The sequence below is a fragment of the Desmodus rotundus genome, chromosome 10 (genome assembly GCF_022682495.2).
Source record: "Desmodus rotundus isolate HL8 chromosome 10, HLdesRot8A.1, whole genome shotgun sequence".
NCBI classification, from domain to species: domain Eukaryota; kingdom Metazoa; phylum Chordata; class Mammalia; order Chiroptera; family Phyllostomidae; genus Desmodus; species Desmodus rotundus.
The window spans coordinates 25,908,194-25,932,489 of NC_071396.1; the positions used below are offsets into that span (position 1 = coordinate 25,908,194).

At 50.9% G+C, this 24,296-nt stretch overlaps 1 protein-coding gene across 4 annotated transcripts in view; it reads left to right on the forward strand.

Moving 5' to 3' along the window:
- The first annotated feature begins 2,065 nt into the window (after positions 1–2,065).
- Positions 2,066–24,296, forward strand: part of UBE3A (ubiquitin protein ligase E3A) — a 54,582-nt gene continuing 32,351 nt past the window's right edge. The window contains exons 1-4 of one of the 4 annotated variants that reach the window (XM_053912379.2): positions 2,066–2,559; positions 16,696–16,759; positions 18,787–18,906; positions 21,961–22,005. In XM_053912379.2, coding sequence (XP_053768354.1) covers positions 18,887–18,906; positions 21,961–22,005 — 65 coding nt within the window. In that variant the 5' untranslated portion in view covers positions 2,066–2,559; positions 16,696–16,759; positions 18,787–18,886. Of the gene's footprint in view, positions 2,560–4,191; positions 4,597–13,825; positions 14,008–16,695; positions 16,760–18,786; positions 18,907–21,960; positions 22,006–24,296 lie in introns of those variants that run through there. The other 3 variants (XM_045196420.3, XM_024561642.4, XM_053912381.2) reach the window with 3 other exon arrangements.

Sequence of the window (24,296 nt, forward strand, 5' to 3'; positions counted from 1 at the left end):
CCACGGTTTTAGAGGTATGACTTCCTCTTGAACTTGGCCAGTGATAGGGATTGACAATCTTGTGTTGTTCCCCGAAGCCCAGCCCAGATCTGGTTTAAGTAGAAGTTCAAGGCTTGTTCAAGGCATTCATGCAGTAGGCCAAAACAAACAAACAAACAAACAAACAAACCCCAAAACAACGAAACAAACAAAAAATACTGCTTTCGCGTTACACCTGAAATGAGAAAATTATTAGAAACAACTGAGTTTCATTTTGATTAGAAGTCTAAAAATTTCACCACTCAGTAGAAACTCAGGTGTTTAGAAGCACACTGAATACTACGGGTCTAATGTGGGAGAAAATTTTATTCACCAAACCTGGAGATGGGGCACTATTAGCAGTGTTAAGAATTCCCGACAACATTGGCGCCGGTATTTTTTACCAGCGAACATTTCGGAATTTGAATATGGATGAGGCCAGGACCACAGTGGGTCCTGGGGCGCCCGCCGCCGGTGTCACTCAAGAAAACCTGTTTAATATTCATGAGCGGGAAGGGATATGGGCACCGTCTCCAGGTTCTTCCTTGGTCCTGGTAAAGAACCCGGGTAGTCATTCTGACATTTAACTGAGAGCAGATTTTACTTATTTTTATGCTATTTTTTTTGGGGGGGGGGGACTCAGGAATTTCCGCCACGTTTTGATATACCAGTCATTATAAAATGACATTTCATGTATTCGATCGTTACTGAAGAGGAAGTGCAATAGCTGGAAAGAATTCTTACACACTACATACTGTAGTAACACGTTGATTTAATTGCTCAGTCTTTAAGATTTTCATTCCCGTCTGCCTATTTTGATAACACGTGAAGATGCGTCCTGATGATTTTTAACTAATCTTTTCCATAAAATGTCATTTCCAAATGAAGACCTGTAATGGGGAAATGACGGAAGAATAAGGAATTGAGTTAAAATTGGACAGGATTTAACACCGTCATTTATCACCAGTGGTCCTAGAATAATTGAAATCCCTTCAGTTAATGTTTTGCAATTGGTTAACTTGTTATAGTTGGTTGTAGTTGGGATGCCCTATTAAAACACACGGGCCAAGAACAACAGCTACACTAAGTGGATGACTGTTGATATAAAGGTTGACCAGCAGATGAATGGGATCTCAAACCGCTTTCTAGGATGGGCTCATCAACAGAGTTGCAAAGTGTTAAAACAATGAATTGTTAGTGGTTCTATTATTGCTTTGCTAAAAAGTGCGCCGGAGCCATTTAAAAAAAAAAAAAAGCCGTTTTCAAGAAAACGGGGACTTTGGGACTAGATGGGAAGACGCACGGCTTTAAATGGATTTATTTGTGAAACGGCACAACATCGGCCTCTTTCCAGTCGGGGTCACCCCAGAGGCCACGTTCCCTCTGCCCACGACCTGCCGAAGGTCGGACCTGCCGGAGGCGGGCGCTCCCCTTTGTAAGCCGTGACACGCCGGGTGTTGGCAGAAGCCCGGGCAGATGACCTTGGTCCCCGGTAAACAGGCCTCCGCTCTCGGGCCGCCTCTGCCCTGCTTCCTTAGGCATCGGGGAAAGGGTGGGGGTCGCAAACCTAGTGTCTGGGGGACTCTGCGCGCGGCGGGCTGAAGGCCAGCCAAGGACCCCCCTCAGCACACTTTCAACCCAATTCGTCCCCCAACAAAATGGGGAGCGACCACATTTCGGTAGTCCTCGGGTGGGCAGAGCAGGGTGCTCTCCGACACTCCCGGGGGCTCCAGGGGGGTTTCCGGGGCGCGATCCCTTCTTTCTGTCGGGCGACGGACAGCAGCGGCTCCCGGGAGGTACTACCCCCTCCTCCCGGTGTCAAGATGGCGACCGATCCTGGTGGGACTCCGAGAGCCGCGAGCCACTTCCCCTTCCCAACGCCCCCTGCGCTGGCGACGACGGCACTCGGTAGGGGGGCGGGGCCGCGCGCTGCGTACCCCGTCCCCGCCCGGAGCCGTCGCCAGACCCGTGGCGCGCGCTGCCTGTCGGGATACTCGGCCCGCCCCTCTAGTCCTCCCGGCTTTCGCCGCGGTCGCGAGATCCGCGTTTTTCCCAAGATGGTGGCGCTGGGCTCGGGGTGACTGCAGGAGACGACAGAACCTGAATCCCCCCTGGCCGGAAGCTCGACACACCACCCTCCTCTCCCTCGCGCACTCCGCCGCCCCCGCTTGTGCGTCACCTCTGCCGACCCGGCGCTCACGGCCGCGGGCGGCGGCGCCTCCCTCGGCTCCTCCTCGGGGCCGCGCTCGGAGCAGCTCGCAGCCCAGCCGCGGCCAGGCGGGCCCCGCAGCCCCCCGGTGTGGACAGGCGGCGTCGGAGCGGCGGCTGGCGACGAGCTCGGGCTGTTCTGCGGCCCCGGCGCCCCCTTTCCCCGGCCTCGGTCTCCGGAGAAAGAAGCGCGGGTCCCGCATGAGCGCCGGCGGTGGCGGCAGCGAAAGGGAACGAGGCGGTGGCGGGCGGAGGCGGCGGGCGAGGGCGACGACGACCAGTGAGGCGGCCGCTGCTGCGAGGGCCGCAGCCCAGGCGCGGGGGCGACGACAGGTCGGTGTGGCCGAAGCCGGGCCCTGGGCTGGTGACGCCGGGTGGCAGCTCCTTGGGGCCCCGCTGTCGCCCAAGCGGCCCGCGGGGCCGGCTTCGGCGAGAGCAGGGACGCCCCCAGCCCTGGGGCGCGTGTTGGGGGCGCGTAGGGTGGAGGGGCCGGTGCCAGCAGCAGGCCCTGGTGGCCGCGGCTGCCGCCGCTGTAACTGTCAGTGCTGCTGTGAGCCGGCGGGAGGGCTGGGGCGCCCGGGGACGCGAGCGGGCCCGGGGGCGGGCGGGCGTGCGGGAGCCGCGGTGGCCCTTCGCGGAGCCGCGGTCGCGGGCCGGGCCTGGGCCCAGCCCGGGAAGGGCCGCTCTCTCTGGGTGGTTTGCGAGGTTGGTGGAGAAATGTTTAGACGGGGTCCAGGGTGGGTTGGGGTTTAGGGCGTGACTGGTGGAGAGGGAGCGCGGACCAAGTGATAAATGGAAGCCCAGGGCTGTGTTCGCAGATTACTCACGGGTTCTGAAAGGAAGCGTGAGCTCTGGGGCTGGCCGGAGGCTCTGCTCGGTGCAAACCTGCAAACGGGGTGCCTGTCTGTGCCCCCCCGCTCCCACCCCCCCATTTTCAGTTGAGAGCTTGAAAAGGACTCTCTCCTCGTCGTGGGGTGCAGGGTTTTGTTGGTCAAGTCGGGATTGAATGTGGCAAATGCTTTCGTCCGTAACATTGTTAAAGATTAGTGTAATGCAGACGCGGTTTGATTAAGACTCCTCGAAAGAGAATTGAACCTCTGAATTTTTTAAAACGTCCTATGGGCGTGCTGAAAAGGAATCGTTACAGAGTTTGTTTGGGATTACACTTCTGAAGTGGCTAGGGTGCTGGTGAAAATGTAAACTCATAGCGTGTTTTTGCATTTCAAAGTTACTCTACGTGAGGAAGCAATAGGAACGCCATCCATAATTTTGAGTCGTTGCGCTGCTTTCAGCATTGAGAGAAGCAGCAGATTCCTACAGAATTTTGGGGGAGAAGGAAAAGGGCTTGACTGAGATGGAAAGGACCTAAAGTTTAGACAGCTCTTTAAAAAGTTAGGTTTCCAAGACACTAGGCACCCAATACATTGTTGAAGGATTTGGCCAAACAAGATGAGAAGTAAGTATGCTTCCTGACAAGATTATTGCGTAGACCGTGGCAAAAAGTTGAGAATTTAGGAGGAAAAAAATAACGTTTGGTCATGGGTATAATGGAAGTAACTCCGGAATTAGATCCTGCTTGTAAATCTGAGCTACTTGCCACATTTTTAGTGAAATGAATGCAATATTAATAATTGTGCTGATAAACCCAAAGGGTAGCCAGAAGCCCTTTAAGAAACTCGTAATCACAACAAAACAAAAATAAGAAATAGGGGCAAGAAATAATGACTATTTGCAAAATGAGGATCTAAAGTAAGCTGGCCTTACTGTGTCAATATTTGCTAACGAGTGTTAGTTTGCTAGTTAATGTGTACACATCCTCTGGGCGCTGGAGAGTGTAACTTTATACAAATTGTGATACGAAATTAGTGTCTGATCCCTTTTCTGGAGGTTTTGTAAGCGCCTTTTGTTTTTTTCATGGCTTGAAAAGCAGCTTCTTAAGGGAGGGCACTTACTCTGCAGAAGTGAGAGGAAGACACAGTCTGGTCCCACTGGTCGGGCACCTAAGTGTGTTTGATGCATAGCATTTAATTAGTTGTATTTCTTAAAATTCATTTTTAATGACCATTTCTCCCTCCCCCCTAAAAATATCCTCGGTCCTCTCAAACAAATAGTGACTTGCTGTTTCTCCCAATAGACACTCGGTGGAGTAACCCCAAACTGCGGACCATAGCTGGAACCCTCAGCCCCAGCGCTGGAGATGGCATCTACAGATGTCCCTTTGCGAAAGGGTTGCTGGTTGTGTTCTTCAGTCGCGTGGCACTTGCGTTTAGCTCTGTGCCCGTGTAATGTAGGAACAGCACAGACGCAGCTGTTCAAAATTAGTGTACTGACTCGTGGGAGAAGACATTTTCACAAGTGATTATTATTCAGGTAAAATGCTCAGGTAAAGCTAGGTGCTTGTTTCGTGATGATTCGGGACAACAGTTTTTGCTGATTTTGCCAGCGCCCCCCCCCAGCAGATGTAAAGATAAAATGTAGGAATGAAAGGCATGATGGTATGTGTGGTGGAAATAGCTTTGGAATGAGATAATTGCTTTTCATTCTGCCCTTACTCTAGTTTTTGACCCTTGAGAAGTTCCTCAGTTTTGCTGAGCTGCAGTTTTCTCATCTGTAAAATGGGACGGCGAGAGGAATTCAGTGTTGAGGAGTAAAGGATGTAAAGTGCCGGATACAGGCACTTAATGAGCATTACCATCCTTTGAAGTCTTCTGCCCAGGTTTCCTGAATGATCTCGAAGAGCTCACCAGAGCAGTGGGTTGTAACCTGTTACCCTCCCCATTGTCTTCTTTCTGACCCGCCCAGAACGCATTCTTTAAGGGCAGGGACGCCTAGTGTTTACAAGAGAGTGCGTTAGCAGAGTGCGGATGAATCAGTTACCAGTAAATCAGTAATGGTCAAATAACATTTATTAGGTATGGACTGTGTGAGCCGAGCTAGGGGCAGCAGACACAAGGATCATGTCTCTGCCTTTTGGAAACTTACAGGGACTTCCTTCACATAGCTCCATTTTTCGGGAAGCCCTGTCCCATAAGGGCGCCTCATTCTCCCCAGCCCTTCCGCTCTCTGGCCCCCAAACCTCCCGCCCCCAGCTGCTGTTCCGTGGAGGTTGCTGGGCTCCTTTCTTGCTGCAGCTGTCTGGCACATGCCAGACACTTCATACCTTAGTATCTCGGCCCTAGTCTGCCACCCAGTGCTTGGCACATTGTGTGTGTAAAATTAAAAATAAATCGGACAGTTGTCTATACATACGCTGGTATTTTTCTGAGGCCCAGTGGTTGTGCTGCCTTTGATCATAGCTTCATAGAACTTTGGAACCTGAGTAGGCCTGTCTTGGAGGTCGGTGACTCCATTCCTTTTCCATGTGTGGAAATCGAAGTGTGGAGCTTTGAGATGGTCTTCATAAAGTCGCCCAGCTGGCTGGGCCAGAACCGCAGGCTGCGGCTCGGGACTCCCGTGGAGGGCCCTGCACACGGAGGGCACAGGCTCGGAGCCAGCGTGCGCAGGCATGCTCTTGGACTTCGGTGTTTGCCGCACGTGGGATGGAAAGCAGCCGTCCCCAGATGCCATTGGTGGACCTCCTCTGACTGTGACGCTCAGCGCAGAGAACGGGGCTTTCTTTTCCGATCTGGGAACGGAAGTAAAATTGCAGTCAACAGTGTTCATCTATGGACATACATCCAAAACGTGAGGGCTTGGAAATGCTTTAGGATGCTGTATGAATGGGTTTTAAATGAACTTGCTTATGAATAAGTACCTAATGCATTGCTTTGCCAGCTTTCATTTAGTGTCAGAAATGTCACAGGCTCTGATCTAAGAAATCTCTAATGAGTAAATACCATTATGGAGGAAAAGTTAAGACGATTAATGGGGTTTAAAGCCTGTCTGAGAAGGAAGTAAAGCTAGTACTTTTTTTTTTTTTTTTTTTGTATACTGCTATTTGCACATGAGATTTAGCTGACAGCTATCACTGTTGGGTTCTAAGCCGTGTGACTGAACTCCCTAAGATGACATATAAAATTTTAAGTGCTCCAGAGTCTCAATGGGCTCAGTGAACAAAGCCACCAAGAGCCATTAATGCGGAGGTATCAGAAGATTGGGACTTCCTCCTTCCTCTGTAGCTCCCACCTGGTGACGAGCAGGTCATCTAGCCTTCCCCCCCTTTGTTCTGCTCCTTTGTCATGCAGTGAGGTGACTTGCTTTGTCTGTTTCAGAGGATTTCAGTGGTTTTCAGATGTGATCATTCTCGGAAAAAATGCGTTAAAACCAAGTCAGTGATTTGCCCAAATAAACAAGTTGGTTAGTGGTAGCCAGGTGATTGGAACCTTGGTATATGTTCATGCTTTCTGCAGGAACATTTTTTTACCTCTTCATAGAGCAGTATTTGGGGAACTATTTTGTGTGTGATTTCACTTTAAACTTGGTAACTACATTTGACATAAGCAGTGGATCTCAATGGCTGGCAACGCATGATTCAGTGTTATCGATCCAGAGTTGCATCCCTCCTGTGATTCGCTGCACTCTGACCTCTCTTGTTAATTGGGTAAGTGGCAAGCGAATCACAGGGTTGACCGGGAACGACAAGAGGTTTGGCGATGTAGCATCTGTGGGTAGAATCAGCAGCCCCACTGTAGGAGGTCTGCTGGCGCCTCGCAGGAGACACTGCATGCAGACCCCAGAGGACAGTCGTGTGTAGGGCTTTGCCGATTCAGGTCCGCAGTGGAGCTGCACACAGAAGAGCGGGGGCAGCGTGTGAGTCCGGAGCACGACTGCACAGGGAGGGTCCGGCCTTCCCGTGTGGAACTAGGCTGGCCCGTGGCCCGGCTGATGGGGTGGGGACTCCTGACCGCTCGCTCTTCTGTGCCTTCCAGATCACTCAAGGTTAGTCAGGCACAGATAGATCCCTTTATGACACAAACATGAAACGTGAAGGATTGTTTTGACCTCTTTGGGATGTGCAGGCTTATAGCTCTTCCTTTCAGTAACTCATGGTGTTCCTTTCCACACAAATCAAACCCTTGCGGGCTGCGTGAAGACGCTACCGGAACTGTTCCTTTCACTGGAGGACTTAGGTCTCTTTGAGTCCAGAGGGGCGACGGCTCACACATTTCCAGCCTCCGATAGACTTCTGCCTGAGCAGCCTTCCTCTGGAAGGTGAGCAGGTAGCCTTGGAATTGCCCTTGTGGACTGCAGCCACCAGTTGGGCTCCCGTACTGTAAAGAATTCCTTGTGATGAGGAATCCATTCTGAACTTCCCCCAAAGTGAAAAGGCGGACAATTCGGAGAATGTGTAACAACCCTGAGCGCGCCCTTCAGTAGGGACAGGTTTTGTTGTTCCCTTGCGCTCTTTCGCTCCCTCTGAAACTAATGTTCCTTTCTTCTGAGACGGCCCCTCAGACACGGCAGATACCGCAACAGGAGCTTCTCCGAGCTGCCAGCACATACTCTCCTCCCTCTTATCAGATGCCAGGCCTAAGCTGCTTTGGAAGGGGAAGAATGAAATGCCTCAGTGTTTCCTCTATGTGTGGGTCACAGGGGAAAATGGGGAATCTGTCCAGCCTGTCCCTTATCTCAGTATTTTTTTCTCAGGAATTCTATTTATCATACCTGTGTGTGTGTGTGTACGAGTCAGTATCGATAACCTCTCAGTGTGCCAGAAATAAGGATTTGTCTAACGCTTTTATTTAGGGAACTGAAAAGATACGTCATCAGGGCACCTGTTGTATGTGATGTGTGTACTAACTGATAAATCCTACTTCACACCGAGATAATTGGGTGACATTCGCCTTTTATCATAGTTTTCTGAAGCGACCCGATAATCTGTCGTAGTCCGAATTGATAATAGAAACTGTACCGTTAAAGATAACCTAGATTTAGGTCTTCTAAGAAATAAAAAGTTTTCCTAGTTATTTAAGTTGCTTCTTTCATACTTAATTTCTTATACATGGTGCTATGTCTGTAACATATTCCTGCAGACTAAATGTTTCAGGCCTCTCAACATTCATTTGTTGAAGCACTGTGCCCACCCCCCAACCCCCCCCCCCCCCCGTGCCCCAGGAGGGTAAGAAGAGGTAGAGTCTTTAGGAGGTGATGAGATCAGGCAACTGGAGCCTCATGAAGTGACCCCCGGAATCCTCATGAATTAATGCCCTTGTAAAGACTACAGAGAGCTCCCCTGCCCCTTCTGCCAGGGGAGGGCGCCCCAGGAGGCAGCTGTCTGTGAGCCAGGAAGCTGCCCCCACTGGACACCAAAGCTTCTGACACCTTGATCTTGGGCTTCCAGCCCCCAGAACCGGGAGGAATAAATCTCTGGTTTACAAGCCACCCAGTCTGTGGTTTCTTGTTATAGCAGCCTGAGTGGGCTGGGACACGCGTTTAACACGTTTAAAGAATAGGGGAACAGGGAATTAAATGGAGAAAGTTTGGTAGCCAAGGTAGGGATACCCTGCTTGACAGACTAGAAGTGCTTCTTAAAAGCTGACCTTAGTCCTGGCTGGTGTGGCTCAGTGGATTGAGCACCCGCCTGCGAACCAAAGGGTTGCTGGTTTCGGTTCCCAGTCAGGGCACAGGCCTGTGTTGCAGGCCACGTCCCCAGTAGGGGGCGTGCAAGAGACAACCACACATTAATGTTTCTCCTTTCCCTTCTCTAAAAATACATAAATAAAATCTTAAAAAAAAAAAAAGCAAAGCTGACCTTAGTGTTGAAATGAGAACACTTAAATATTATAATAGAAAAACTGAGCTGACTTTAGTGTTTTGTACATGCAAAAGTAGATTTCAGCATTTCAAATTATTGCGTATTTCTTTAAATGTAATTATCGCCCAGTGTACTCTATTTCAAATTATCTTCAAAATGAAAAGTAAAATCTCCTGGTTTTATTTTAACGCAGTAAGGAGTCAGTCCCCTCCCTCCTTCAGAACATTCCTCTTCCTCCTTTTGGGCTGGATGAACAGTAGGGAGGGTGACCTTCAACACAGGTGGGCCTCAGCTGGAGTAGATAGGTTAGTTATCTCAGCTGAAATGAAATCATTTATTTACCCCTGGGTTGAAGATGCTGTGAGAACAGTTGTAGACCCTTGCTGTCTGTCTGTCTGTCTTGCACTCTCTTGCTGCTTCAGGTATTTGTAAGTGCTGGGTGAGTGAGTTACTGCCTAGTCAGTTCTGGAGCGCTTTTAGCGCTTTTAAGTGTCTGCCGTGGGCTGGTGAGTGAAGCTCGGAGCTTCACGTAATTTTAAGTAGTAGCAGGTCAAGGCTAAGGGGTTCTCCTGGGCAGTGGGCACTGTATAGGAGTGAGCTCAAATTAGAGGACAACTTCACAGTTGTAAATTCAGGGGACCCTGGGGCACATTTGCTTCTGGAGTTGTTGACCAGAATAAATGGTTTAGCATTCAAGCCGGGAAGTTGAGATAATTCTGGTAATTGGGAATTTCTAAAGGCTCTCAGTAGATGCCGCTGGAGAGCAGTGCTCAGGAGATGCTCTCAGATAAGAATCTGCAGGCCACACAACAGAGTACTGGGGTAAACAGGGTGTTGGGGAACGGTGGCATGTTAGTATTAGCAGATCACTCGTGGACCTTGTGCTGTTACTCCAAGTTGTTTGCTTTTGGATGTGGTCACAGCACGCAGCTGGGGGGGGGGGCGGGCCAAGGGTCACTTCGGAGAGTTGGGTTCTCTTCCGTGCACACTGCTTGTGACCCCAAAACTCCAGGTGTGAGACCATGCGCCCCGGGCTGGCCAGCGTGGCCTCAGCTGTCGGTATAGTTAGGCGGGTCCCGGACTTTGTAAAACCAGGCACTCCAGCATTTTCCTGTTTGCAGGGAGTCTCCTGTATGTGTGGTGTGTGCCCCTCCACACGCTCAAATACTGGTGTGTAGAGTTAGTTCTTTTTGAAAGTGAGGAACTACAGAAAAATAAATGGATATTTTTTAAGTGTAAAAAGAAGTAAAAGTTTTCTTGCATTCTTTATCCAATTCTAAGACTTAACAGTTATTAAATTATGTCTAAAGCCTAAAATGCCCAGCAAACCACAATAAATACAGTGTCTGTATGAATAGAGATACGTGGAGCTTTTTTCCTTTTTGGGGGATGGGGTTCAAAAAATCACGCCGTTTTTTAGTTTCCAACTTCATGGCGATGTAATTCACATACCATACAATTTACCCTTTTAAAGTGTACAAGTCAGTGGGTTTAGCCCATTCACTTCTACACCATCGCCACCATCTGATTTTAGAACATTTTCATCATCCCCCAAAGAAACCCTTGTAGCTTCCTGTTGTCCTGTCTTCCAGCCCCTGGCAGCCTTCCTTTCTCTCTGGATTTGCTTATTTTACACACCGCATATGAATGGAGTCGTAAAATACACATTGTTTTGTGTGTGTTTCCTTTTCCTTGAATGACTGAGTGATGTTACATTATATGAGTATGCACAGCTGTTTACTCAGTCATCAGTTGGTAACTATTTGAATTATTTCCAGTTTTTGCTTATTAATACTTATGTTGCCCTCATCATTCATATAGAAGCTTCTGCGCGGACATGTACCCGTGTATTCAGTTCTCTTGGGGGGACGTGCACGTACAAGGGGGAGCTGGGGGGCCCCAGGGTAGCCGTGTTTGGCATTGTGGGGGGCTCCCCCACCTTTCCCCAGTGGCTACACTGATGTTATGTCAGCAAGGAGTGAGGGTTCTCACTTCTCCGCTTCCCTGCCCACACTTTTTCTCATTTGTCCCTTCTATTTTTTAAATACATATTTTCATTGAATTCATTGGGCTGCGCTGGTTAATAAAATTGCCCAGGTGTCACGCACAGTACTTGTCACTCCCTGTGACTCCCTGAGTGAGACACCCGGCTCTCTGTGAGCACTTGTTACTCCCGTGCTCACGGAGAGCCGGGTGTCTCACTCAGCGCCGTGTGTTGGAGACGCTCTTCTTTCCCACTGCGTTGTCTTGGTACCCTTGTTCGGAAACCAGCTGCCCACTAACGTAAGAATTTATTTCTGGGATTTTCCATTCACTTGTGTGTCTGTTCTTCAGCCACCGGCACACCTATCTCGATTACTGTACATTTGTAGTAAGTCTGAAATTGGGAAATGTGAATATTCAAACTTTGTTCTTGTTTTCCAAGACTGTTCCAGCTCTGTGTGAATTTCTGTGTGAATTTTAGGATTAATTCGTTAATTTCTGCCAAAAGGGCAGCTGGGATTTGGATTAAAATTCATGTCGAATTGGTAAATCTAGTTGAGGAGTATTGCTTACCTTAATTTTATGTCTTTTGATCTGTGAGCATGGGATGCCTTCCATTTATTTACTCTTTAATTTTTTTTTTGGTTTGTAGTTTTTAGTGTATATGTCTCACACTTTTATTCTAAATTAATACATTTTGTTAAATATATCCCTCAGAATTTTACTCTTTTTAACATTAATTGCTAATGGGATTGTTTACGAAATTTCATTTTCAGATTGTTCGTTTCTTGTGCATAGATTTTTGCACTTAACTTGTACAACTTGTTTTTCTCTTAACATGCTGCTGAAGTCTTCCCGTGTGGACGGCTCCATGCACGCCTGCCTCACTGGCGTGGTGAGTGCGTGGTGAGCGCCTACTGTGTCTCGGGCACTTTTCCCGGTGGCAGTGGACACACAGTATACAAAACCCACCGACACTGCTGTTGCCGTGGGCTCGCGTTCAGTAGGGAAAGAGAGATTGGATGGGAGTTACGGAGTATGTTGCATAGGGTTTTTAAGCAGAAAACCAATAAGGAAGTGGGATATCAAGGTCCTGGGGATGAAGGGAATCAGCGCAATGTTTCGGCAGCCAGAGAAAACCTCCCTGAGATGGTGACTTGGGTACTGTAGGGAAGGGGGGGGGGTAAGAACCAGCCTGTGGGCGGGTGGGGGCCGCCCTTGGGGGAAGGGTGGTGGGCGGGCACGGAAACCCTGAGGTGGGAGGTGCCCCGAGTGTCTGAGGTCAGCAGTCCGGAGCCTGTACTGTGCCCTGTCCCACACCGGGGCGGTGGTCAGCTCCTCGCTGTCCGCAGTAAAGCTGCAGTGAACGGAGGTCGGAAGTCTTTGGTGGGTGTTCGGGACCTCTTTCCTCTCGGGTAAATGGCCAGGGGTGTGCTATTTGGGTTATGGGGTAGTGATGATGCGTTTCCAGATCTCTCTCCCAAATCGTTTCCTTTCACCCTCCTCCCAACAGTGCTCAGTTGCCCTACACCCTTGTCAGCATTCGGGGTGTTGGCCTTCCCGCTGTGGTAGGAGGTAGGTGTGTGGTGGTCTGCCTTCCTGGCGTGGAGGGTATTACCGTTTGACAGATGATTCTAGGCTGATAGGTTTTTCTTTCAGCATTTGCTTCTGAGGAAAAGTCTGTGGTTATACTTATTTTTCTTTCCCAGTGCTTAGCCTTTTTTCTGTGGCCTTTTAAAAAAGATTTTCTTCTTATCACTGGCTTTGTGATTAGCCTAATGAGGGTTTTTTGAGTTCCTCCCTCCCTGCCTCTCTTACTTCCCTCTTTCCTTTCTTCCTTCCCTTCCCTCCCTCATTCCTTCCCTCCCTCCTTTCTTTCTGTCTCCCCTCCCCCTCCCTCCCTCCCTCTCTTACTTCCTGCCCTCCTCCCTCCCCTCTTTCACCTGTGAGTTTGCTTTCTTCAGATTTGGAAAGTCTCAACCATTCTTTCTTCCCCTGTGGTTCCAACAGTCACTGCCCTGCCCTGGCCGTCTGTCCTTGGGGCTCCCGCTGCGTGAGTTAAGCCACTGTGCCTTGTCCCCAGTCCGAGCTGTCCCCAGGCCATTGCCTGTCTCTAGTATTTCCTCTGTCTCTCTGCCTAGTTCTGCTTTGTCTTCTGTTTCACCTCTTTCCCCGCAGCGTCCGAGACTTCCCGATAGTTCGCATTGCCGGCTGTTCCATTGGGTTTGTTCTGCTGTTTCTGTGAGTCCTGAGCATGGCCCTGACAGTTATTTGAAGGTCCTTGCCTGCTGATTCCGTCAGGTCTTCCCCTTCAGGGTGTATCGATTGGTTTTTCTGTTGGTTATGGGTCATGTTTTCCTGTGTGCATATTTCGTAATTTCTGGCTGGGTTTTGTTATCTGTTAGTGTCAGACCTTGTCTTATCTGCCAGCTGAGGGACTGCTGGTCAGCTGGGTCCCCTCCAGGCTGTGTTAGGGCGTGTCCACAGAAGGCCGTGGGGGAAGGCTGGCCGCTCCTGCAAAGGCCGTGCCCTCTGTCAGTGCTCGGCCGAGTGCCCCAGCATCCGCCCCTTCTCCTCACTCTGAGGGGGGCACTGAGGGACCCCCAGTCCCCTCTGAGCACTGGGTCAAGAAAACATAGTCCCTTCACCTGCTACCCCTCAGCTCACAGCCAGAGGCCCTGACGAGTGTGCATACTGAGCTGTTCTTCAAGGTCCGGAGGAATGTGTCTAGGGTAGAAGTTAATACACTGCTTTATGGTGTCAGGAATATATGGTAAGACTGAAGAGGGCAGTGGCTATTTGCAGAAGAGCTCGGCGACCCTGTGGGATCCGGCCTGTAGGACCAGTGGGACAGGACCAGTGGGGCGTTGCCGAGGTGGAGGTCAGCCAAGGGGGCGGAGCATTTCTGGTGAAGTCCTGAGAAAGGAAAGCGCTGGAGTCAGAGGTGCAGGTAGCTGGGCTGGGCGGTGCTCGCCGTAAGCCAGTGCCAGCACTGGGTCCCCCAGGCCTGCGGTGTGTGGAGTCTGAGATCGATCCTGTGGACACTGGGAAAGCGTGGAGCAATTTTAGCACAGAGCAACAGCCAGCTTGCAACGTTTGGGACGGTGAGTGTAGCAGCAGAGGCGAGGACACAGGCAGCAGGGCCCCGGGGTAGCGCCCAGGGTCTGTGGTGAGGCTGTGCTGGCTGCAGGGGCAGAAGAAGGCAGGGGGCGCCTCCGAGACAGGAGACAGAGTAGCCATGCCGTAGCTTGGCCTTTAGAGTGGGAACCTTAACCTTGTGCTTGCTGGTCACACGGTCCTTGAGAGAAAGCTTTGCCCTCTGTGTAAGCAGTTTACCCTGGGAGCGCTCTCCGGAGTTTGGTGTGGCCTGGGTGAGAAAAGACTGGAAGGGCGGCTTTTGGCCAAATTGTATCTGGTTTCCTCTGAAATGTTTGGGATATTTGGCTTTGTTTTGGAAGCAGCTAAAGCCAATGAAGGGAGAATTGGGGGTGGTGTTGGAGTATGGGGGGCTTTCCACGGGAGATGTGGTGGCCCTGGGCGGTGAGCAGTTTGCTCTCCTGGGAGTGTGAGGAAGCCATGGCTGCAGGAAAGGGACTGTTGCCCTGTTCGGGCAGCCGGATGGAGGGTGCCGCTGCCACGTCCCTCACAGGGGCTTTCTGAGTGTGTCTGATAAACCTTGCTCACGCCTCATGGCTCAGTTCTGTGTCACTTCTGAAGAATGTCTTTCCCCGTCCCCAGACTGAGTCGGATCTCTGGACACACAGCCCGTGTTGCCCGGTGCCAGCACCGAGCGGTGTGCCTTGGGCGGCTCGGTCACTGTGGTCTGTATTATTTGTGCCCATTCCCCGCACGTGGACAGGAGAGTATGTCTGGTTGCTTTACCGCTGCGTCTCCAGCCGCTTTGTAGGCACTCAAAATCCATCGGCATTTTTTTTATTGAGGAATGGTTGATATACAACATTGTACTGATAGTTTTAACTAGGGGACGGTTTTTTACTGAATGGCTGTGAAGAATGTGAAGGTTAGCAAGTGTCAGCCTGGGTTGTGGTCACGCTGAATGAAAATGTGGGGTGGGGGGTCGAAGAACGGCACCAGTTCACGGGAGACCAGGGCAATGGCAAGGTTGAGCGCGTTTGGGGGGGAGTGTGTTTTATGGGCAGTAATAGAGATTTTTTTTTTAATCTTTTTTTAAAGGTTTTATTTTTAGAGGGGGCAGGTACGGGTAGGGAGGAGGGAGATAGGGAAAGAAAAAAGCAATGTGTGGTTGCCTTTCGCGCACCCCCAACTGGGGACCTGGCCCACAACCCAGGCATGAGCCCTGACTGGGAATCGAACCAGCTGCCGTTTGGTTCGCAGGCTGGCGCTCAAGCCCACTGAGCTACAGCCAGGGCTGGAGTTTGGGTTTAGATGCTCATCCAGGTGCACGTGCACCATCGGCAGTGGAGAGGAGAGGTCAAGGCTTAAAGGAGGTGTCTGGGACCTTACTGACTGTGGGAATGGATGACATCACACGGGGGGGGGGGGTCGGTCGTGGAGGGTGGGCTATGAGGCCCTCGGTGGGGACTTGGCTGGTGGCCACAAGGGAGGGGCCGCCTGTCGGCTGCAGCCTTACTGATTGCAGTCGATTGACACGCTTTGTATGGTAGGTGCAGGGTCCGGCACAAGTAATGCCCCTGTTGGTTACCGACTCTTTCCGTACAGAATCATAAGCGTGTCATCCTGTTAACGCAACGCTGTCACACTCCAGCACTCCATAGGACATTTTAGGTGAAATGTTCAAATTAAAACCATACATTACCACACCCATGCTATTACCCTCCCAAACACACTCAAGCAGGTGTTCCTGCTGCCGGACCCTGCGGAGTATACCCTTTATTCTTGCAGTAAAGTGAGCTAGGGGAAAGACTGTTATTAAGGAAATCATAAAGGGGAGAAAACACAATACAGGATTTATTAGAAAAACTGTGTACAAGTGGACCCGTGTAGTTCAGGCTCCTGTTTCCCAAGCGTCAGCTGCACACGCGTGTCCATCGTCTGCTGTCAGCCTGTGGGGCGCTGGCGGGCCTCCTGCACTTGGTCTCTTCATGTGTAAGAGCAGGAAATGGGCCGTGCGTCTGCTTGCACTGAGAGACACTCTGACCGTGTGCACGCGGGTCGGGATGCACCGTGTGTACCTGGGCACGTGCTTGGAGCTTCAGAATGCGTTTTTTGAGAAGTTAACTTGTCTTAGGTGTATTGAATATCTGATTTAAGAAACTGTCATTGCTGCTATATCACGAGGCCCTATAATGTACTGGGCAGCAGTGTTTTACATACTTTTAAGGCATTTTCTCTAATACAACAGCCTGACACCTGGCCCTCATGGGTCAAAGGGTGTGCCCAGGGCTGGTCGTGGACAGACAGGTGCCCGTGTGTGCCTGACATAGCAGATGCGCAGCGTGTAGAGTTGCATGAGAAGCTGAGGCGCTGTAGGTCTCTGCAGGGGTTGGAGGCATGCGGTCAGACCGTCTGCATGTGTTTTCAGCCCTCGTGGGGGGCGGTGAGGGCCCAGAAGTGGCCAGCTGGGTGAGGGTGGGGAGGGGAGGGGGGCGGGGAGAGGTGGCCCAGCCAGCCTGCCTGCCGCCCCTCCAGCAGCAGCCGGGGGCTCTGTCTTCTGAGGAGTGTGTTTTGATGTTTGTAAGTACTACCAGAAATGAATTTGCTTTCATAATATATTGTAGGAAAAAATTGTCTTTGAAAGTTTTTCCAGCTGTCTGTATAAAAAGAATTGAGTGAGGTGTTTTATATTTTAGGTTAAAAGTCTGTAAGTTCCTGGTTTTAGACTCCACCAGCTCCTGAGAAGTTTGGCGAAATATGGTATGTTTCTTTGCTTTCTGTTCGTTTGTTTTTAATTAAAAATTGCGTGTGTATCCTCATGTCGTGGTTAGAACGATGACAGATGTGTTCAGCACATTGGGGTGCCCGCCATTTTTAAAGCACGGTGCTGGGTGCTGCTGAATCACTGCCGCACCATGTACACTGCGTGAGGGCCCGCCCAGGGCTGTGCAAGAATTCAGGAGCAGTCACGGTTGGGGAGAAGTAAATTAACACGCCTAACAAGGTTGAGGAGGCAGGTTGGGCTCTTCGGCCGGGAGTTAAAAATAGCTTCCATTTGTTGCGATCTCACTGTGTGCCGAGCCCTGTTCTGAACCTCCCATCTGTCAGTCTGTCTGTCTTCACGACAGCCCTCTGAAATAGACCCTGCCGCTCGGCCTTCTGCAGAAAAAGAGGCTCGGAGGGATGAATGACTTGCCCAAGGCTTCCCGTCGAGGGAGTGGCCCACCGGGGACTTGTGTCCGGGCTGGCACTGGTGTCTGTGTGCGCGCTGTTGAGTGTCAAACCTCCTGGATGGGGACCAGCAGGGGGGCTCGACCCCGGCACTTTCAGAGGACACGTGGCTCTCGAATTCATGCACCTTGGTTAATCCAAAGTTAGTTTGACTTTCTCACATTTTCATGTCTGCAGGTTGGAAAGGTAGCCTTGCTTGAGCCTTCTCAATCCAGACACACTGTCCGTCTTCGGAGAACCCAAGGGGGAACACTGTTCATTTCAGGGGGACCTCAGGAATGTTCTAGGTTCTTAGCAGGAGATGGGCAGCTGTGAGAGGAAAATCTGGGAAACTGGTTTCCAGGGAGGATTGTATGTCCCATTTATTGGAGTCCCTCATATCACTTCTGTGCCCCGAGGCCAGCTCTCACCCTCATCTGGGGTCGAAGCCCAAGTTGCAGGCTGCAGAGGTCCGGGCTCCAGCCTTGTCAGGGCATTCTCTGATACCTCACTGCCGCACAGTGGGCCTGGGTCCGTGCTGGGAACCCCCGTCCGTGCTTGTTCCTTTGAAGGTGTCCCTGCCGAGGGTCCTTTCTTCTCCCTCCTCATTTCCCCATCTTTCCTCAATTGGCTTTTCAGATTTGTCCTGGGGAGGGACTGCTGCGGGGAGGGACTGCTGCACGGAGGGAGCTCTCACTGCTGGGTAGCTCAGAGGTGTATCTGCAGAGCTGCAGAGTGATTAAGACGTCGGGTAAATTCGAGCCACAGCAATCAGGGAAGTTCAGCTAAGGCCAAGCCAGGGGACGCGAAGATGCTAGGTTAGGGAGGGGGAAGTGTCTCCGCAGTGGGCCGCAGCGGGCCGTTTCTCATGAGCCTGAGTCGCCGTGGGTTTATGGCTGAGAGAGCGTCGAGCACATTTTCCCGTTGGATTACTCAGTGTTAGAAGTAGGGCTAGACTGGTGAACGTGTGCGTGTATGTATATTTGTAGCTATTCTGTGAAGCATTCAGCTACCTGGGGAACCCCGTGACTGTCAGCCCCATTTAAATATTGCCATGATCGTGGGGTCCCAGTCCGTACTCTCAGTCTTGACTCATTTACACACGTTTTAAGTGATGCCACGTGGTGTAGCGAAACTGAGAGGCCACGCACTCTAACCCCCATGGAAAGGCAGTAGGGTCTGGGCTGGGTCCTGGCTTCACCACCAATTCTGAACTCTTGGACAAGTCCGTTCATCTCTCTGAGGCCGCCTCTTCACCTGGTTTCTGAAACCTTGCTGCAGCGTTTGCCCTGGTTAGGCAGCGGGTCTACGGCAAACGGGGTGGTGTTGACTAGAAAGGACGCTTTGTAAACGGTGCCACTCCGTGTAAGTGCACGAGATTCTGACCACATTTTCTCCAGGGAAGACATCATTCCAGAAGAAAATTCTGGAAGATCGTCCTTAAAGAGTTTCTATGATGACTCTTCGGATGAATGTTGCATTGAACTCTGATTTGAAGCTTTGATGATGACTTTTGAACGGTGTGTCGGGGTTATGTATTGAAGTGCTCTAACCGAAGATTTGTTTTAATTCCTTAGAGTTACTAAATCTACGCCTGGTCCAAGTCAGCAGCTAGACTGGTGTGGCAGCCTGTTTTAAATCAGTGACTCAAAGCTGTGACCACCCTGATGTCAACGAATGGCCACAGCTTGTAAAAGGTAATTTTTGAATGTTACTCCACAGCCTTGGGGGGGGCACCACTGTTGAGTAAACTCCACACTGAACACGTGGAGGAAACGCAGACTTGGTAGGAATCCTGCTGGGAACAGAGGGCCAGAGGGTTGATTTTGCTTCCCTATTTAATCTCCTCTCCAAACTGCTTCGTGCTCCCTCCCGCCCCCCAGACCTGTCCGTGTGAATGAACGGGAAAACAGCTCTCAAAAACTTGAGTGAATGTTTTATTATGAGCACTATAAAAACTCTGCCCAAGTTTTTAGTATGCGTTTTAAAGTGTGCCTTTTATGTGCTGAGAGTTTTAACTGAACGTTTCCGGAAGTTTTGACAAGTTGGATAAAACTAGCGTGCTAGCCCTCCTAGAGAGCGAACATGGAAGTGAGCGAGCCCCCCACGGACTCTGGCTCACGCTGCAGTGCGTAGCTTGGAGGCCTCTGGGGGCACACGCTCGGTGAGCCGAGGCCTGACATTGAGACCCTGCCGGGCTCTCTTTTCTAATGTCACTTGCTATTGTTCAGTTTTAAAATTTTGCCTCTGATTTGTGATTCTGACAAACTGTGTGTTGACCTGAGTCCGCAGTTTCTTAATTTCCTTTGATCGTCTCTCCTGAACTTGGTAAAATTACCGGCATGTGGTAGGTGCTTCCTTCCAAAAACCTGACAGGAGAGCATGGAGTCTCCTAGCTGTGAGATAGCTCACCGATTTGAGAGCATGGAATCCCAACTGTGGGCTATTTTTGGTAAATTACTTAGAATACTATAGAAATATGGTATAAATGAAATGACTAGAAATTTATTCAGCTGTGTACTGTTACTTATTATTCTCTGCAAGAAAAGTGTTTCTCCTGGTGTAGATTCACTTTTCTCTTGATTAAACAACAATGTCCATTTTGAGTAAAAACATGTGTTAACCATGTGTATGAGACCTAGAATAGATCTGTTTTAGGATAGTATCTTCTAATCTTTTTTTTTTTTTAACTTTTAATTTTACACTGAATTGGTTTAAATGACTTGGTTTGACTCAAATGGCTTTTATTAGCTCGCTTTGACCTGTGCACAGTGAGTGATAACCCAGTATGTTTCCAATGGTCGGGAGACGCTTTGATGCCAGCGGCCAGCGCTTCAGTCTCTGGCAGGGACCAGGAGCTGGGCCGGAGCACGTTGTTCCCACCTGATGATGTGCTGACCTCTGTCCCGCTGCACAATCCCTGCCCGGCGGCAGTGGCGCACTGTGCCTCTGAGACTGGGACGTGTTCGTTTCTTGCTTGTGTCTTAACCTTGGTGTAGTAGTGTTTTCACTTTCCTGTCCTTGTGTCTTCGTCCCTCTGTTAATTTTGAAAGTTTTGCCGCCTATGTGTTTGAAAGCTTCTTAACTGCCTCTCTTCCCTTAGTGCCAGCAGGGTAATTTTTTGTTCTGCAAGCCTGCCCTGCCTCCTTGCTCTATGACTTCTGATGCCGGAGAGTTGCCCTGTCAAAGATGAGGCAGCTGGCACACGGGGTTACTGTCAGTTTTTAGCCCTCCTGTCTGAGAGGCACAAGTTTGGAAGCAATCTTGGGGTTCTTACCCACAAGGCTGGTGGAGACCAGGTGTCACAAAGGCGGATTTGCTTGCTCCCTGTGGGGGAGGGCGGAGTGGAGTTTTACATCTGGGTTGGCGCCACTGCCTGCATGCCTTGAGCCCACACCCCTGCGGAATGGAAAATGTAGACACGCCGCAGAGCAGATCCAGAGTCAGGACTTCAGCTGCGGGAGCCCCCTTTATCCCCATTTTCCCTGCCCCCTGCCCTTAAGTGAGGGTGATTTTGAAGTCTGATAAAGAATGGAGGTTTTGAAAGATAAGAAATGTGCAAAATAACTTTTTTTCTTTTGCTGGTGGCTCTGATTTAAAGATACTTTGTTGAAGTTCAAAATTCGAAGTCTGAAGTCTGATAAATTTATAGGTCAAGTGTTTGTAGTGTCACTGTGAAAATTTAGCTTGTGACCTCTAAAAGATTTTATTCACGTTGAGAATTTGAGAGTGTTAGGCATCAGCATTCTGTGCGTTCACTGCACTGTGCACTGACCGATGCTGTTCATAAATGTGAGCAGGGCAGCGGGAATCGATTTCTCCAACGGCCTGAGAGGGCTGGGCCAGACTGGGTCACGACCAGAAATGAAAGTAAAAGTCTTTCCAGTGTCGTAGGATTCTGTTTCTACCTGAGATCGCAGAGAATATCAAAGAGCAGCAGGGCATAACTGTTGCTGCCTGACGCTGACCCCCAGCTGTTCACAGGGGACTTCTAGCGCCCTGGATGGCGTACGTCCTGCCCGTGTGTTGTGGGCCAGGTCATTTCCTGGCCGAACCATCGCAGTCAGGGTCAGGCTGCAGGTCCGACGGAGGTGTCTCAAAATTCACCAAGGCCGTGAGGTTCTATTTGATTTGTCTAGAGCAGAGGCAGGCAGACTTTTACTGAAAGGGCCCAAGTAGTGCATATTTCAGGCCTGCGAGCCCGATGCATCTGCCCGAGTTTCTCAGCCCTGCTCCTGCAGCGCGGCAGGCAGGCACACACGACGTGTAGCTGAGCAGGCGCGGCTGGTGCCAGCAGGGCCTGACCACGGGCAGCGGGCCTGGCCCTCGTGCGTCGCCCATGCGGCGGTCTGCTGAGCCCTGACCTGGAGTTCGGGGCTGTGGGCACCAGGCAACACCTCGGGTGTTGTGGTTAACCAACACTTGGTTGTAGAAAGTTTTATAGTCGTGTGTTTTATAAATATTTGAGTTTGTAGATAATTACACCAGTTTGTATGTCGCTGCCTAAATACAGGGCTCACAGGTTCCTTTCCTTAACAAAGAAGTGCACTGAGTCTCGGTCGGTCCAGCCCTTCCAAATAAGTGCGGTCCATATAACTGACCGGCCACTTTTTTTCTCACCCTGAAACCTCCAAGTACTTTCAAAGCTGTCAACGATGAACCCTCGTTTTCAAGTGTGTTCTCTCAGTGACCCCTCCCCTGCTCTGGAGTGTGGAATGCTCTGCTCACCTCTCCCCCATTGCCTTTTGCAGATCACCAGGAGAACCTCGGTCTGACGACATTGAATCTAGCCGAATGTAAGTGTGGCCGGGTCGGGGCTGCCATGTCTCTGAAGCTGCCCTAGATTACTCTAAATGGTGTCACGGTGTTGCAAAAGAATTCTCAGTTAAAAGACAGTAATGCTTTAAAAAATGAATTGGGGGATAGAACTCCATCTCCTGTTTTTCCTGCCACATGGCTCCCTCTCAGCCTTGGTAGCACATCATACATGTCTCCTTCTCAGCAGACAGCGGTGCATTCCTGGGTTCTTCTGTCTTCTTGCTCACCCAGCAGTTGTGGGGAGAGAGTTGAGTGTAAGAATTGTCTGTGAAATGTGTTGTGGATACAGAGATGCACAAGAATTCGTTCCTAGCCCACAGACGTTGCCAGTCTGCCCAGTGGGACAGGCACAGAAGCTAATGACCTTGGTCCTTGGTAGAAGGGTGCAAGGGTGCAGGGGGACATAACAGAGGGCCAGGGTGCTCAGAGCCAGGGCGCCGGGAAGCTGGGGGGCCAGGGAAGGCCAAGCTCAATTGAGACGCGTGATCGAGGGCCAGGCCTCCGGAAGCGAGGGCAGTGCTGCTTTAGGCAGAAGCCTGAGCAGAGCTGCCAGCAGCGTGGTGAGTATCAGGAGCGGCAGGCAGCTGAGGGTTTGGATGGTGAGTCAGCTACAAAAGCCCGAGGGGACTGACTGAAAGGCAGGAAGTGAAGGAGCTGAGACCGGGTAGAAAGGACAGGGGCCTTGCGTCCTCTGTGCGGCCCTGGCCTATGTCTTAGAGTACTTGGGAATCAGGAGAGGGTTTGCTGCTGTGTGTCTGGTGAGACGTGTCATTAGTCACTTCGGCAACGAGGGAACAGGATTGTCAAGACGCGTGTGCTGGTGGGTGTCCGGGGCCCCCGCTCTTCAGTCCGAGAGCTTTCTTTACCCAGGGCCATGGTGGAGTGGGAATGCAAGATAAGGCTGTCTGGGTGTGAGAAAAATATTTGGAAAATTAAGTAGGTAAGACTTCAGTGATTAGTTGTGAGAATTTAAGAAGCTTAAGATCCAGGAGAGGCAGTAGCTAGTGAAACAAGGGTTTTGAGGCAGGAAGGGATGGGGTGAGGAGTGCAGGAGCAGGGCTGCTCTTGAATGAGAACAGAGACCCCCGTCCTGTGAAACCAGGAGGAGGAGGTGAGGGTGGATGTGGGACATCAGATGTGCTTGTAGGTGAGGCTGGGGGTGGGGGTCAAGGCCAGGGGTGCCTAAGCAGCTCTTTGTCTCAGTGGAGGGGTTGGGGCCGCTGTTCTGCCGCTGCTGTCTCCGTGGAGACCACGCCCCGTGCTGCTTGGGAAGGGGGTTGGTGGCTGAATGGGTGTGTGGCCTGCAGCAGGGCTCTTTCTGCGGAGTAGTGGGAATCTTTTAAAATGCTGCTGTGCACATGAATCTCCAGTGCAGTTCTAAAATTTATGTGTCCGTGTAACCTTTTATTTTTCACGTGGTTTTGGAAAAACGCATGTAAAATGTACCACCTTGATCACTTTTACGTGTCCATTTCAGCAGCATGAGGTCCAGTAACGTGGCTGTTCCACCGCCGCCGTCTCCTGCCCAGCTCTTGTCTCGCATACTGAAACCGCCCCTTCCTCATCCCCGCCCGGTCACCCCTCTTGCTGGTCACCCCTCTTGCCGGTCACCCCTCTTGCTGGTCACCCCTCTTGCCGGTCACCCCTCTTGCCAGCCACTGTGGTCCTTTCTGCCTCTGGTTTGACTCTTCCACCTCAGGGGAGTTAAAGGCTACAGTACTGGGCTTGTGTCACTGAACGTACTGTCCCCCGGTTCATCCTTGCTGCAGCCGGGGTCAGAATCCCTTCCTTTTCAGGGCTGAGTCGCCCGCTGCTGTGTGCGTGTCGCACCTGGGTGTCCCCGTTCATCTGCTGGGTGTGCACATAACTCTTTGAGACTCTGCTTCCAGCTCTTCGAGTGTGAGCCCTGAGTGTGATTGACGAGTCCTGTGGTAAACTCTTGTTTCATTTTTGGAGGGACTTGCATACTGTTTTCCACAGTGGCTGCCCCGTGGTGTTCCCACCCACAGCGCGCAGAGCTGGGATTCCTCATGTTCTCGTCAGCCCTGTGCTTACCTGGGTTTCTTTCAGAGTAGCCATCTTGATGGGGGTGAGGCGACTTCGTAGTTTTGTAAGCACGTTTTCGTAGTGTTTTGTGCAGCACGGCGTTTGGTTCTGGGAGCCGAGAAGACTGGGAACTCGGAAAGCCACTGGGCGGAGCAGGTCAGGAGGGGAGCCGACTAGTTTGAGAGGTGAGCTGCAGTCAGGGGACCTGGCCGTACGGGAAGGT